Source organism: Dermacentor andersoni, chromosome 8 (assembly GCF_023375885.2).
Source record: "Dermacentor andersoni chromosome 8, qqDerAnde1_hic_scaffold, whole genome shotgun sequence".
Lineage (NCBI taxonomy): Eukaryota > Metazoa > Arthropoda > Arachnida > Ixodida > Ixodidae > Dermacentor > Dermacentor andersoni.
Window position 1 is genome coordinate 124,450,454 of NC_092821.1, and position 16,575 is coordinate 124,467,028.

General features: G+C 45.2%; 2 protein-coding genes across 8 annotated transcripts in view; one reads left to right on the forward strand and one right to left on the reverse strand.

Annotated features, from left to right (window-relative positions):
• The window catches only part of iPLA2-VIA (calcium-independent phospholipase A2 VIA), a 39,325-nt gene extending 35,518 nt beyond the window's left edge, over nt 1-3,807 (reverse strand). For 2 of the 7 annotated variants that reach the window (XM_055067736.2, XM_055067737.2), the window contains exon 1: nt 3,130-3,618. In XM_055067736.2, coding sequence (XP_054923711.1) covers nt 3,130-3,258 — 129 coding nt within the window. In that variant the 5' untranslated portion in view covers nt 3,259-3,618. Of the gene's footprint in view, nt 1-3,129; nt 3,624-3,662 lie in introns of those variants that run through there. The other 5 variants (XM_055067738.1, XM_055067739.2, XM_055067735.2 and 2 more) reach the window with 5 other exon arrangements.
• A 4,320-nt stretch (nt 3,808-8,127) lies between these two features.
• LOC126525546 (nidogen-like) overlaps nt 8,128-16,575 on the forward strand; it is a 46,170-nt gene continuing 37,722 nt past the window's right edge. The window contains exon 1 of the mRNA XM_050173446.3: nt 8,128-8,388. Coding sequence (XP_050029403.1) covers nt 8,188-8,388 — 201 coding nt within the window. The 5' untranslated portion in view covers nt 8,128-8,187. The remainder of the gene's footprint in view (nt 8,389-16,575) is intronic.

Genomic DNA, 16,575 nt, shown 5'->3' on the forward strand with positions numbered 1-16,575 from the left:
ATAACGGTTTCCAGCAAGTACGGATGCAAGCACAAGTAAGTAAAAACAGTCGAAAGTCCAGCGTTGTCCTGTCCGTTTCTACTTACTTGTGCTCGCGTCCGTACTTGCTGGAAACCGTTACACGTTCACCATGTACATCATGTTTCAGCATAAATTGAAACGTGAACAGAAAATACCTGATCAGAACAGCTGTTTCATGTGATCACATAGAAATTCACTCATCCTGCACCTGGTTTCTAAGCATAGAGTAGCCCCAGGTGTTTGTTCTGGATTATGCATTATTTACGCCACTGTTACAAGTGCACAGGTACCCGGAAACAGGACAGCGCACTGCAGTCATTTTCAATTTGCTCATGTTTAAATTTATGCCAGTAGAAAGAAGTATATGTGCTCAAAGCATAGCCATGCATTTACATCCATTTCAGCCAACCTTTTTCTAGTCTGGGTTTCAAGTTTGCGCAGTGCCAATTAAGATGCATGAATCAGGACTGCAAAGCAATACTTTTCATGAGCCTGCAATTAAAGGACAATACAAGGTGGCCTTAAGAAATTGAAATTTGCAGCCTACTACCAGAACAGTGAAACCTACAGACAATGCGTTGAAGCACATATTACCATTATTACTAAATGCAAAGCACTACAAGAGACAATACAGTTGCTAAGAGGTCACTTATGACCCTGTATTACTATTTGTATTGACAAGAGGAAAGTAGCTTTTCATACTGTCCTTCAAAACATGTGGCTGTCTCAGTATCTGAAAAGTATATGTTCTTCTGTTTCCTGGATGTTTTAATGCTAAACTGTGAACACTTGTCAAATACTTAGGGAGGTTAACACCACACCGATGACATCCGCAGCCCTTACAAGTTCACCGACAGCTACAGCAAAATGAATACTTTAGTCGGCAATGGCAGTTAGTGCTAGACGGTGCCAAGCATGTCGCACTATAGGCCTCGGGCAGCAAACCCCACAAAATGCCCAATGTCACGAATTCGCAGCATCTTGAATACACGCTGAGCACACATTGGCCCACCAAAACTGAATCAAAATTAATTTTTAAAATGCTATTTTACATGCTAAGCTAGTGGCAAGGAAGTTGTGGCACATGTTTTTCGGTGCTCTGGAGACGTGTGTGTGTGTGTCGTGACAAACAGCCGAAGTGGTCAGTCTAAATTTGCGCAACCACCTCGTTTGAAATTGTAGCTGAGAGGTTCGAGAATACGGAACGTTTAAATTAATGGACCACAAGACAGCGATAAAAATCAGATTAACAACGATGGACATCAAGTGTAAATAAATACCTATTCTGTGAAGATAAACTCTGCAGGTTTCATTTTATTTCTTATTGCCAGAATCACAGGTATATAACATTTTGATTTCTGTTATGACATTGGGTGCGTATTGTTTTCTGCTATGAACCCATAAAAATTAGATGCGCTTAAGATTTGGGGGCGGATTAGAACAAGCTTAATAGTGCCAGATGCAACAGCGGTGTTCCTGGACAGCTTTTTTCTTCTTCTTCTTAATTCGACCTGCCTGATAAATCAATCAATTCTATCGGTCCAATCAAAATCAAATGAATGAAAATGCACTCTATAAGCACCATCACAGCTGTCATATTAACAGGTTCTGTTTGTGAAATACTTCACATTACTTCATTACTTGGCAATGGTTTTGTGCTTTGTTTATTGCAGTTTGTCTGACAACATGTGTATACACCAGACTGCTGTGACAACGGTTCTACTGTTTTTGCAGCATGCACAAATTGTGCAATGTTGAAAGCCTCTCTAGCAAAAAAGTTGAGGATACAGATTGGCGAGGCCTGTACCAGGCAGCAACAGCGATGCAGCATTCCAGGAAATGCACAACAATAAATATGCACCATGTGCTTATATTATGTATGTACACATGTGTACATATTCACTATCTTTGTTGATCACTGTACCTGGCTTGCGAAAGAATTTTAATTGGAATCAAAGGCAACATCTTGGGCCACAGCAGTGCAGAGCAGGTCTGTTTTTATTATGATCACCTTGGCAACTTGCCAGTGACAGGTGGGTCATGGTAGGCATGTGGTGTGAACCATCTCAGGCTGAACTTTGATCAAGGTGTTCGAATTCGGGCCAGAACTTTGACAGCTATGAAGACAGACTTACCTACCTTAGAACATGAAGGATAAAGCTACAATCAAAGCAGAAAAATACTAAAATTTAGTGACATACACTAAACATCGTTTAATTACCTAACATGTCGATTGTTCATTAAAATTTTGTTGACTTTTTTTCTGTAGTGATTATGTGAACAGGCGCTTCGGTCTATATAGTTGCAGCAAAAATTATGCGCCCTGCAAACAGAATAGTTAATAAAATGTATCCATGCAACATTCATGTCACAGCATTTAAAATGTAGACTTTTATTCGTAGGTTTATACTACGGCTGTGGGTGGGTCTGAATAATTGATGGGCCCAAAAAGCATGCTCTGAGAGATCGGTGTGCAAATGTACTTGTATTCTTTTGAGTTCAGTTATGCCTTAAACTAGAGATGCAAACGAACAACTTTTAAATTTTGTGTCAGTGTAACAATCTTAAATAGGCTCTAAATATCTGGAATTTTATGATAAAATTGTGTAAGTTGGCAGGTGTGCTCATGAGATACTGTTCTACGGGCAATAAATGTAGCATAGTTGCTTTCTTTCCTGCTGTGACAAGCGTTATTGGTAGCACATTCTGTGTTCACACACTCCGAACTGAAGTGTTTATCCGAGTCAAATGCTTTGCTAAAGTTCGTGAAAATGAAAAGCGTAACGCTTCTGTTTTTTCAGCACTATTCATTTTCGTGTGAAGAGAATAGACCATATAAAGTCACCCTCTCTAAAGCTGTTATGGCATTGCGTGACGATTGTGCTTTGAAAATTAAAGCTATATCTGACCATGCAAAAATTTCAACTAAGCACAATTTCTGTTTGTCTATTTCCGCGTATTTTATGCCTATTTTCCTGCGGAGTCGGTGTACGTAGTTAGATCCGTGCACGAACTCCCTTTTGCTGACGTTAGCTCAAACAGCAAATATACCCTCATTTCCTACTCGTAAGCAACAAAAGTTGCTAATTGAACATGACGCATTCGAACCTTGTTAGGCTCTGGCTCCATGCGATTGGACCTCAGGTTGTCCAGAAATCCACGCAGGAAGGCCATGCCTAGTGCCGGATTGATATCTGTAAGGCAGAAATATCCCCGTATTAAAGCATTCGGCCACATTCTGGGCAAAATAAAGCCGCGCTGCGGGATGAAACACGGTGTACGGCACAGGCGAATACAACACTACGCCTGCTACATGTGTAAAATCGTGACGCTCGACGAAGATTGAACCGTTTCGCAGCGGTGGCGAGCTCTTGCTGCAAGCTTGGTCAACGCGCACAGCGACCGGAGTTGCCGAACACGAACACAGCGAGCGACTTCGAGATCATCAGCGATCGCCACACACACAAATGACGTTCTCTATGGGCATGCAGTGATGAAACAATACGTCCCACAGCGACCAAAACAAACGAGTTTATGCAGACGATGCGCGAAAGGGGGCGAAGTAGCGTTGCGACGTCTCCCACAGCGGGCACAATAACAAGTGCGCGTTACGTAAGACGACTTGAAGCATCGACACGTACTTGTCACAGGCGCTGCTTCATACAATCACAGAGAGAGGTGCGTGAAAGCACTGTAGAACGAGATTATCGCTGGGAATTTACACATACGTTGGCCGTGTTCGAATGTCAACTCGGGTCGCCGCCGGCGGCCCGAGCGTCACTTGGCTGTGACGTCATACTCACGCGTTCACGCGCGATGATACCTCGTTTAAGCGAGGCCCCGCATGAAGGAAAAGCGCGATCAGATTGATTTCGGTTTTGGTTTCGCGACCAACTGCGAACTTTTCGTGCTGCATGTTGCTTGGTAAAAAAAGCAGCGAAAGGACAACACACACCAATAGAAGAAAGACACTACGCTTCGCTGGTGTCAAAATTGGTGCGCGTTGCAACGATGCCAACTTGCCCAGCTTACCACTCTTTAGGTGATGTCCAGAACATGCTGACCATGACAGTTCCCTGCAATCGCTTCTCGAGCTTGCAGTCCTAAAAGCATGGCCTTCAAGATCGGTTTTTGTTACTCCGAGAGAACCCTCGCAGGAGTTGCGCGGTTTGACACCAACGAGCTCGCTGTTGGCTATACAAGCTTTGGCGGCATAACATTTATTATTTACAAAGCATATCTGTTGTGTCCTGAGGAAACGTGATGAAGCGGCATGAGGCGGGAAGCCAGAAAGGCGCGTCGCCGGATTGCTCCAACGCTGAGCTCGCAAAGAAAAGGCGAATAATCATAAATTTATGGCGCGATGTTCTAAAGGGTGAGATATAAATAAGTTGCTAAACGAACTATGATGAATTTTTTTATCTCCGCCATTGAAATTAATTTTGACCAAGAAGAGTCTGGTGCTAGGCCTGTTGGTACATGAAACCCTGCCTTCGAAGACACGTACACAAGAGGAGAGAAAAGACAACCACAGATGCTTGGACTAGCAACAGAGTTTAATGAAACACTTGGGTCGAAAAGAAATGAAAACCAATACGCGCATGCACCATACAAAACCAGGCAGTCATAAAAGCCAAAAAAAAACATCGGTGAATGACACATTCTGAAGACGGCGCTTTTCCAAGAAAGGCGCTAATCCTTTGCAAAACAGCGATAAGGAGTGTACGCTCACGCACTGATTGTGACCGTCTCTTCGTATTTGGTAGCTTCAATGACTTCTCTCTCGGATTCCGTGGCTTCCCTAGCAATGATTTGGTTATCTGCGACTTTCCGGACGCCCGATAATTCGGTATCCCATAGAGCCCCAGGTGAAAATATTGCTACTGGTTTTCAAGTGGTACTACTGGTTTTCAAGTGGTGTGAACTAGTCTGATGTGGCCCCATGTATATAAGAACGTCCAAAATCTCGGACGCAAGAACTCTTCGCCATCTGATTTTCCGGACTTTTTTCCGTGACCGCAGCTCCGAAACGGCATTAATCAAAGCCACCGCCGCCGCCATTTTTCATTGCCTTGCCGTTTCGAACCGGCGCTATCGGCGCTCTCGCACGCGGCAACGCTAGGCCTAGCTGCTTCGACGTTCTCTGTTAAGCCTCTTGCCGTTCGGTGCCGTGTTTTTTATTGAAAGAATTCTCCGCAGTCAGCAATGGCACCGACTCCACCTTTGTGGTCCTCGCGATTGTTTTCAAAGCTCGGAAAGCACAACGCGTTGCATAATGCCGGCTTTGAAAGTTATCTTCGCCTCAATACAGCAACGTTACGCTGTGAAGCACACGCGAAAGTATTGCGGTGAACCATAACAAGCCTGGGAAGGGGCAATTGTGAAGGGGTTATGTATTCCTTAATTATACACGCATGCACCCGCCATCTCCTGTCACAGTACGAGCACCGATATGCTCAATAAGTGTGCTGACAGGCCTTCAGAGCTTTTTCGGATGTTCCTGTGACGATTTGAGCCCTTAAGGGCAGTAAAAGACATGCATTCATTTTTTTCGAACTACCCGATTTTGCGGACGTTATCGCGGCCCCTGGGGATTCCGAAAAATCGGACCTTGTCTGTACAACTGACCTAGAGGATGCTTCGAATGGTCTGTGGGTTGAACGCGTGGCGGAAGGAGGACGAGAACACAAAGAACCTACGCATTGAGGAATGAACGGGAAAGGAAGTGTGCCGCGCTGCTTCTTTGAAGGAGCTTGAGCACAGAAGACAAAGTGTTGGTTGACGCCGTGATGTTGGCGTCCCTCATCCATACCAAAACAAACTCTTTAAAGGAGTGAAACGCAACACTGAGGCGTTGTGCGCGGGCTGAGAGTATGTCAGCATAGTTGAGGATGACTTACTAGCTGTTGCGAGAGAATGTTACTTGCGACAAAGTTCGGGCCTCATACCAATGAGTGTGCTATCAGTTGATAGAAATAGCTCATATTCGAAAATATTTGCTTCTGTATGGATCTCCTTTTGATTCGCAATTGAGAATGTTTTGACTCGATTTGCAGGAAGTTTTACCATTTCTTATTCGAAGATATCTTATTCGGTGCGCCTTTTACTGACCCTTCCCTTCTGTTTTCTTTTGGAATAAAATAAACACGTACTACTCCTTACTATTCAAACTCGCTTAAGTCTTTATTTTTAAACATGCTTACTAGAGAGTGAAAGCATCGAGTGACGCGGTGTCAGCCCGTCTTGACATAAAACAAAGTTCTGTGTCCCTCAGGGAATTTTTTTCAAAAGCACTCAGAGAAAACTTGGAAAACTCGGGAAATTTGGAAATCTCAACTTGGTACACACCCTGAATAAGTATGTGTGCGATTATGGCCTAATGGTTAGACTATCGGGCTGTTGTGCTGGGACTCCTAAGTCGTATCCCACCGTCGCAGGCACTATATATTTTGTCTCATTTTCCTTCCGATAGCTGTCCGGCAACACAGAGCAGCAGCCACGGTCAGCAAAGACCGGGAAGGTATGTAAAGATTGCTTCGTTTCAAGTGAGGGCATTTGCCTCACCTCTGCTTGCCGGGGGTATGTGTCCGGTAAATGAACGAAGAAGCACCTCCACCAGATGTCACGGTGCAGTAACACTTTATTGGGCGAACTTGTGCCCAGAAATCACAAGAGCACTTAAGATAGCGGCGAGCACAGTCGGCGGCTGTCAAATCTAATCTCACGGCTCGAGTCGGTCCCGTATACTTTAGATGCGCGTCACTGTGCATTCCATAGTAATCGCTGGTACTTACGTAGAATTGAGAATGCATGTACAACACTGCTCGCGTCACACCTACAATCTAATTGAGCGTACCTCCTTAGCATGGGCAACGTTCGCAAAGTTTCGGATACACAGAAAACGCCCTGTTCGCAAGAGTAATGACCCGGTAACTGCGACAGTTCGCTAAAGCGGTCATTGGCGAAAAGTAAAATAGTACACGCGTGCATGGCAGTCGAGGGAGTGTAGTCAATGACTATTTGATAATTTATAAACGGTAGTTTACTTCTTATCTTTTTTATATAGACATTACGATAGGGGAGTAAAACTATACGGATTAATATCCTCTTAGTCACGAATTATCGTGAACCGTCGATAAATGTGTCAAAGTTAAATAATTCTATTTCCGAAGCACTGCAGGCCCTGTTGAAAGGAAAATAATGTTCAGGGAGCGATCGTATTGTCGTACTTTTGGCGTGTAGTAGACTCAGGATTTCAAAAACGTTAGTAACACCACTGTCAAGCAGTTTTCATTAATGATGGACACTTAAAAGAAGTGGCGCAATCATCTGTTGATTGATCGCATGAACCAAAGCACATTCGCGAGCAATGCTATAGGAAAGGTTCACAGTCCCTTTTTGTCTGCTGGTAGAAAGGCGGGACATTCGAAGGAGCGTCTATTTTTTGCCACTTCCTGTCTCGCCTCTAAATTCGCGCCGACACTGGAGCGTCAAGAAGCAAGCAGAGAGAGTGAGCAGCTTCACTGCGCTCTGGCGTAGGGTACAGCAGCGGTCGCCGGCGAACCGTCGTGAGCTTTAAAACACCAACTTCAAAAGCAGCCCTACGTCTGCGATGGCACCGCGCTACCAGCAAAAATAACTGCGCCTCCGACGAGCCGCCGCACATACGCCACTATACTTACGCGCACCTTCCGAGAACGAAAGTGGTGCCTTCACACCATCGACACCATCGTGCGGGGTCACGTGTTCGCGTCGCGTTTTGTGATTGGAAACCATTGCCGCGTTCCGCTCTGCTAGATTAGCATCCTGCCTGATCTTTCCATATTCCACTTGTAACTGTATATGCCGTCGGGACTACCCCCCAAAAAATATGGGTGGGGTTAAAACGAGCAGGGGCGCACCGTGCACGCGAAAATTCTCGGAAAGGGGACACAAACATGTCGCGGGAGAAACGGAAGCAGACCACGACGCCATCTGGCCGTCTGCTGCTGCTGCTGCTGGAGTCGTCTGCTCGCGGCCGCGCTGGCGTCGTCTGCTGTTTCCGTTGGTCCGTATCTCCGACTGTGCTCTCTCCCCCTCCAAGACTTCTAATCGGCCGTCCCGCGGTTCTAAGCAGCCGAGATAGCGGACGTCCCAGCGCCGTTTCTCAGTCGTGTTCTCGCCACCATGGCGCATGGAAGGGGGCCGGCGTGCACGGTGCTGTTCCTCCTGTTCGTTGGTTCAGTTAAATCTCTCTCCGAGGCCGACCTCTTTCCGTATGGGGTCAACCAGGACCAAAGTCTTCCACGAGAAAATGACATCAGCTCAGCCGAGGTCCAACTAAGCACTCCCATCACCTTTTACGGCACCGAATACTCCACGCTCTACGTGAGTATTCTGTGCTCGAGCATTTTTATTACCGGCATCTTTATTTCCCTTTCTCTCTCTCTTTCTCTGTCTTACATTGTCATTGTCATTGTGCTTCCCCACTCTCTCCGTTAAGAAAGGCACGCTGTCATCGGCAAGTTTGTAGCCATCGCAATTTAGCTAAAACACACACGCACGAGTGGCGTGGCGTATGCAGCAGCGTCGTACATATCAAAATTGCTTGCAGAGTTGTAAACTGTTTTAAGCACAAAACATGGAGTAAACGAATGTTCGAAATGTTAAAGAAATGTTGACATCGCACGTGGTGTGCAAGACTCGGGCCCATCTAAAGGATATAGCATTGGAACACATCACTTCTTGTCGTTTCAGAGTTAAAAGAAAGAAGGAAATAAAAAAGAAATAAAGAAGGATATGCAGCGCACACACGGCACTGACCAGCGGATAGTCAGCATTACTTTCATTATTTACCTTATGCCGTGTCCTTGATTGACGTTTCTTGCCAAAAATAGTGCCCCAGGAGTGCAGCTCTTCCGCATCAATTCTGTTTTATGCGCTACCGTGCTCACTTCTAAGAAAAAAAGAAGAAAAGAGAGCGAGAGGCAGAGGAAAGGGGAAAGGCAGGGAGGTTAACTAGAGGGGGAAATCCGGTTTGCTACCCTACGCTGGGGAGAGAGGGGAGGGGGAGGTAAAGTGATAAAAAGTAGAGATAAAGAAAGAAAGGAGCACAGACATACAATCACAGTCGGTCACTGTCGCCGCATACTGTCACCGCACAGCTCCGTAGCACCTGCAGCACTATAAGCATCTGTTCTGGCTACAGTCGCTTGTCCAGATCTGTTGCCTTTAAAAACTGCAACAGTGCCCTCTAAATACGTCATTATGTTCGTGAAACATATGATCGTGCAAAGTACAAAAAAGAGTAACATAAGGTGCTCCGCACGTGATTACTTTTCTTTGCTGCTCCCCGGCCATTTGCGGAACCAATGACTAAGAAACGACGGCATAGAATTGTGCGTAGCAAAAGGTGGTCTAGGAGTTCTGTAAATCCACTTTATTTTTCTATTGATGTTTTCACATACAAAAGTATACAAATAGAGGTATACATCACTGCAGGGGGATCTGCTATACATAAACACAGTTGATAGGTTTTAAATTATAACAGTAAAAACAACACTAAATATGCGTACAAAAACACAAGCTCTAAATACAGAAAAATAAAACATGCGTCCAAGTAATCATCTGCAACCTGTTACGAATGTAATAAATTAAAAATACACAATCATATCCAAGAATCTAATAATGGGAACAATACAATTAGAACCTTTGAGAAAAGTTAACTAGTATACCGGGCGATTTTTTTTAGAAGGTCCAACATTTTAAGAAATTGCTTGTGACAGATAGTACAATTCTAATCGATCTAAATTACTTGATGAGTCGGCCATTCTACGAGGAATCAAAATGATCAGTTAAATAATTACAAGAATTATGCGAATTAACTTTTAAATAATTAATTTAGGGCACATGTTTAAATCTACGAATTATAGCCGGTGAGTTCGCAAGGCGTATCCACTTGGAACGAATTCTCAGGACTGCACCAGTTCCGAGACATTAATTTTCAAAGTGTCCGACGAAATGCATTGGCGTTCCAGTTACTTCTTTTAAGAAAACGCAGTTTTCTTAAACTGGAACAGCAAAGCATTTCGTCGGACACTTTGAAAATTAATATCTCGAAACTGGTGCAGCCCAGAGAATTCGGGTGGGCGTATCGGCCGAAAGACCGATATGACGTAATTTAGAACTGAGGTGAAACAGCGCGAAAAAGAGCTTCCAGTTGGCAGTCAGCGCTTGTCTGTGGTATTTGTTTCCTTGTGTCCTCGTCTTTTTCGCGCTGTTTCACCTCAGTTCTAAGTATGAACCAACTAGCCCTCATCAAGATCTTACTGACGTAATTTAATACGTCACTGATAACAACCAGCAGGGAACTTTTTAAAATAGTATTATCTGTTCTAAACATATTTAAGTGATTGGCATGTCTCAGCTGTTGGTTTTACTATAAATTTAATGGCCAGTGGTTGAGAAGAAGGAGACTTGAAGCACTGGCTCTTTGCGCCACACACACTATTTCACGATATTGTTTCGTTCCCCGTTCTTTAATAATTCCGGCAGTTACGTGTGTGCAAATCCATCGAATTCTTGGCACATCCCCCATTGTAAGTATATGTACCATGTTTTGAAGGCTCATCATCGTGATCATCTTTCTGTCGTAATCAGCGAATGCTATAGTACTCTTGTATAAGCCGCTTCGGTTTCGAAACCACATGTCATCTCTCTTTCGAGGGTATGTAAGCTACAATCATCACCATTTCCGTGACGTCACCAAAGCTTATTTATACGAGCAATAAAGTTTTACTCTCGCATCTCCCGTATATAGACACAATACGCCAAAGTTCCTTCCATTACTTTTTGCGGGAAACTGGTTTAACGAAACCCGCCGTGGTAGCCTATCGGCTAAGGCGTTGCACCACTGAGCTTGAGGTCGCGTGCTTTATCGCGGTCGCATTTAGATTGGAGCGAAATGCAAAAATGATCGTGTATTTAGACTACGTTCGTCTGCACTTGCCGAGATAAGAGACATCGGCAGCGAGCTTGCGGTATCGGCGACACATTCCGGAAATCTTTGCCACCAGAGGGCCAGTCATCCTCCGGCCATCTCTCTCGCCCATCTTCGGAAGTGCGCAGTCTGCAGAGGAATAGTCTCCCGCGAACTTTTCTCCCCAGACGCGGACGGCGGTCCCCCAAGAGGTGGTCACACTTCGAACGAAGCCGCTCGCTATCGCGAGGAACGCCAACGCTGCCAGCATGCCGATTTCGATTCCACGAAAAGCCTGCTATATACTTTCCGGCGAAGAACAATTGAGGTGTCCTCATTCAGCGCGTTGTCCGCAGTAGGAAATGTCCTCGAGCCCCACAGAGTTTCCTACAAAAGCTAAGGGAACTATGGGCTTAGTGAACGTTTAGCTGTCACGAGAATGATGATTGGTACATGGATCCGTCCAACCTTCGTGTTATTAGCTTCAAACAGTCTTGTGAATTTATTTATTACGCTTTATCTTGCTAAATTCCTAAGAATTCACGGTTTTTTAAACCTGCAATGCAATCGGTCTCTGCACACACGAGTAATCATTGCGAATTAATTGTTCCATTTATGAGGCAATATTTCGTTGAGAAGAACCAACTTTCGAAGTCACAAAGCCGTTTTAAGGCAGAATTACAAAGCTTGGGAAAACAAAGTAATGTGCTGCTCATAAGGGCTTTTTTGGACATCGTCAAGTTCTCCATATTGTCAAATCCTGGAAAACGGGATTTCGAGCCAATCAGAGAGGTCTTAACAGCTCTCTGGGCCAATCAAAGTGGACAAGATGGCGGAATCTGACAATGCCCAGAATAGCACTCCATAATTAATTCTTGTGCTGGCGGAACCGGTATATTGCAGCTCCCGAGCCACTAGCGCCAGCGTTACATGTAATTCTTGTACGAAACACGTTTCCCCGCCCATGGCCTCCGAGATTTTACCTAACCATTGACAGGCTGCTTTTACTCTTGATAAGCAAACGATTGTGTGCTGACTTGCGCAGCGTTCCAACCTAGTGCGAGCGGTCGCGTTTCGGCGACTTCAGACAAATACATACCCACACCCAAAATACATTAACAAAATCACAGGGGGCAGGGAAAGCGACAAATGTAAGCTCTCTTCAGAAATAGGAACACTCACACACATAATGTGGGAATGCACCTCGCTCCCGTTCTCTCATCCCCCCGTCAGCAGCGAGACTGACTGGACAGCCTGGCTCAGTTCCGGGGACGTCGACCGACAACTTGAACTGGTGGACTGGGCGGAAAAGGCCAAGCAGGCCCAGGGCCTTACTTGAGCCCTAACCCTCAGCCACGTCCCTCTTTGCCCTTCCCCCTTTCAATAAAGTTTATCACCACCAGTGCGAGCTACCCCGCTTAAAACAATTGGGCGAAAAAATTTGGCTATGCAATGTGCCATATCATTCACTATACTGTATACCTAGCGAGTGATGTGGCGTTGTTTTCCTCTCATTGTTTTCAGCGTTCTTAAAGCGAGTTCTAAACAATCTAATCGCTCTCTCTCTCGCTCTGTCTTGATGAACGGTGACACGGGAGTGCTCGTCGGCGGCCACTTTTGCATGCATGTTGCGGTGTATTAGTTTTATTGTGCTCGTCGGCCGGTCTCAGAGATAACGGTGGCCCGGCCGTGTCCGATCCGGGTCCGGTCAGTGAAGAAGGCCGAAAAGAATCGATGTACAATACGGACTCTGTACTATACGGACCACTCGCTGTACCAAGTTCGTCGTCGTCGTCGTCGTCATCGTCAACAACAACTATAACAATAACAACCTAGTTTATGTCCACTGCAAGACTGAAGGCCTCTCCGATCGATCTTAAATTAGCCCTCTCTTGCATCAGTTGATTCCATTTTATGCCTTCAGATTTCCGTATCCTATCATGCCATATAATTCTGCGCCGTCATCGAGAGACAAAACATGTCTTCGTAAAAAATCTAGACATGGGATGCATGCTCGACTGATGTGCATCCTTTCCCTTGGCACCAATCCTGTTATTCCAATAGACCAAAGTTTATATGCACTGCGTAGTAAAAAACGGCCTGCTCATTTACATTTCTCTTTCTTTACCCCAGCTATAGAATGTCGACTACTCCCATTTGCTCTTCATTCCTCACCGCTGTCTTCCTTGAGGTTCTACCAACCATCATTCGTTCCATCGCTCGTGGCACGGTCTTTAGCCTCTAGTTCTCAATCTTTCTTGTTAACCTGCAAATTTCTGCCCCATATGTTAGCACCGGTCGTATGTAAGATTTTTCTTTTTAAGGATAACGATAATCTGCCGGTCACGACTTGGTAGCGCCTGCCGTACGTACTTCAACGTATCTTTATTCGTTTAGAAATTTTCTCGCGAACTTGGTCCCGTGTGACTGGTCTAACTAGACAAAGCACAGATTCTAGAGGCTGATTGCCAATCACGAATTCTCGTTCTCTTGCCCGACTATCGAGCAGCGTTGTGGTTGTCTCATTTTCTTGTCCAGTTTCTTGCGCTGTTCTTGTTTTTAGGATCGTGTACCAACTAGCCCAACAGCAAAGTCTCCTAAATTATACCTCAGTCTTCTGCGTACTAATTTGCAAATATACTCTTAGGCCTTGTCGGCTAAGGTCCTCGATCATTCGTTGCAAGTCATCTCCAGCTCTTCTGTAAAGGACAATGTCATCTGCAAACAGTGTTCCCTGTTCCCCGTTCCCCGTTTATACTCGCCCAATCTTTTCCGGCCGGTCTAACTGATTGCGTGTTTATTGCCAGTATGCAATGAATAACGTTGAATAGATTATGCCACCCGGCCTGACGCCCTTCTTAACTGTCATTTTCCCAATTTCTTGTGTAAACAAATGAGGTACAGCTGTGGAACTTTGGGTGATATTTTTTTAGATATACGTGTATGTTACCTCTACTTCTTGACTACGCAATGCCTCCGTGACTGCTGGCATATCTACTGAATCTGGCGCTTTTTCGTAACCTAACGCCATGAAGTAGAACGCCTCTACAACGAAATGACCTATATAGTGCAGGATTAATTATGTCCCGGAGGTATTCCTATCTTTCACACTGTATTGCAAACGCCTCTACAACGTGGAGACCACTGCAATGAATTTGGATGTACAACGAAGGAATTGAGGCGTCTGAGTTATTCGTCACGTATATACTGCCACGGCCGTCCGCAGACGCCACTGAGCTGTGCTCGCCAGCGACGCACTTGAAGAGCGTGCCGATGTCAGTGACTGCAAAGTCATGCTGCATTGCTCGAGGAATCGCTCAACTCGTACTTTGTTGTTCAGGGGCTGCGACGGCGGACGAGTACGTCGCAGTTGATGACGACGTGATGATGTAATCGTAACGGGTGGCCGACGGCTTCGAAGCCTAGTATGGCGGGAAAGGCTGGAATGTCATCTAAGGCAAGAGAGATGAAGAGCCTGTAAACAAACGAAGACCGCAAACGAGGCGACAGCGGCAACTGACGATCTGCAGCTTTACCTTGCACAGCTCGCGCGTTTTGCGGCGGTGCATACCCTGATCCTCGGCACAATATAAGGCCTGTTGCAGTAGCATATTCCGCAAGACGAGGTCTGTGCAAAACGATCAGTGACTTAGTTCACTAAACCTCTCTTGAATTCATGTTAACTAAAGGTCTTCTCTTGTAACTATAGGTTTTCACTTCCCCTCAGAAGCATTTCAGAAACTGCAGCGCTTCCCTTTCTACTGACGTGCGAGGCCAGAGGAGATGCAGATAGAACTGTAGAGAGGAGAAGAGGAGAAGAAGGAAATGGAGGAGAATAGGCAGTTCCCATACAAGAGAAGGGGGAGGTGACGTGAGAAGGCAAGGAAACCACACTAATATACGAAAGCGGTTGCCGAGACACAGGATAAGCTAAATTTCAAGGTATGGTACAGTACGTTGCTGCTATTTCTGAAAAATAAACGCCATGCAAATGTGTCAAGCGAGCAACTTACGCAAGGCGTGCAGAAGCAGAGCCGCATTAATTAAAGCGCACCTCACGGTCCACGAGACACAACGGAAGCGGTCGACCGTCAAATCAACACTTCTGTGCACGCCGCGTTGGCTTTGCGGCTATGGCATTGCTAGAGGTTGTGGATTTGATCACAATCGCGGCAGCCGCATTTCGACGGAGGTGAAATAGAAAACGCACGTGTACTTAGATTTTGGGACACGTTGAAGGACATCACGCTGTCATAATTAATCCGGAGTCCGCCACTACGGCTTGCCTCATAACCCGAGTGTGGTTTTGGCACGTACAGCCCCATAATCTAATTCAAGTTTAATACTTTTGCCACAATGCGATGTGCCATGTGAGGCAATGACAACGCTCAACCTTCTCAGAGGTTATAAAATATGGTGCACAACAACGCCTCAAGCAAACACCTTTCCCTGTGTGTTCTGTGTATTACGCAGACAAACAGCAGTGGTGCACGGAAGCTAACGTTTAACATAAACTCACCACTCTCGTGTTAGCAACGTTGAAGGAATTAAGATTTAGCCGTCGACATCATCGCTAATTATTGTTAATCAAAGCATCCAGCACGGAAAACTTCGCTTACATCGATTCCCACAGTGTGTGGGATCTGCATAATTTTTTCATCCACTTTCATTGCCATTAAGTTATCGTTTCTTTAATTCAATCATTAAGTACAAGTAATTTCCCCTATGGTGTCTTTGGTGTCCTTGTTTGTTGGCTTCTTATGACATGATACAGTAGCTTATGAGGCATTGCGTGTAAATGGTCGCATGCTTTCGAGTACCACATATATCCCCGCCATCTTTTGTAATGACGAGTGTTATTCTTTCTCCTTCTACCACTCTTCTCCTAGGCATATTTTGCGAAGCCCTTCCAACCTCATCCCTTGTGTTCTGATTTTTTTTATTGTGATGGAGACTTGCCTTAAGGCATAATGCTTAAAGTAGGCTGGGTGTGAATTATAATGTGGCTGCATATAAGGTCGGTGCTGTTACGCGTGGAACTTTTGTTCCCTCTTTGCCACTGTGTAACAGCATGGTTACGTAGGGGTGCTGTGTAGCGTAAAGTTCCATATAAAATTTTCTATGCTGCCCTTATTATATTGTCAGAATTGCTGATAACGTTGCCCTGCTTATCTTCGACAGCATACGCGTACATCTTGTTTCTTCCAACGCCAAGTGTCCTTCTTGCTGATTGCATGCTTTCTCTCTTCCTCGTTGCTTCATCAACCATTACAATTCATTATTCGTGATCGCTGTAATCAGTACGGCGCCCTTCCAAAATAAATGAGGTCTACCCGCACTATGTCTGCGCAAAGTTCCGGCTCGTCACCCCAACTCGTCTTGTCTTTTAACACTCGTATCAAACGGTGGAGCAAATTGCCGAGCCATCGCACGAGACGAACGCGCGAAATGTGGCGCGACTTTCATTGCGGTCCCAAAGCAAAATGTTGCAAGGATCTGAGTCGCACAACACAAGAGTTGAATGCCGAGTTCTGCATAAAAGCAAATGCTCAGCAGTATATATATATATATATATATATATATATATATATATAACG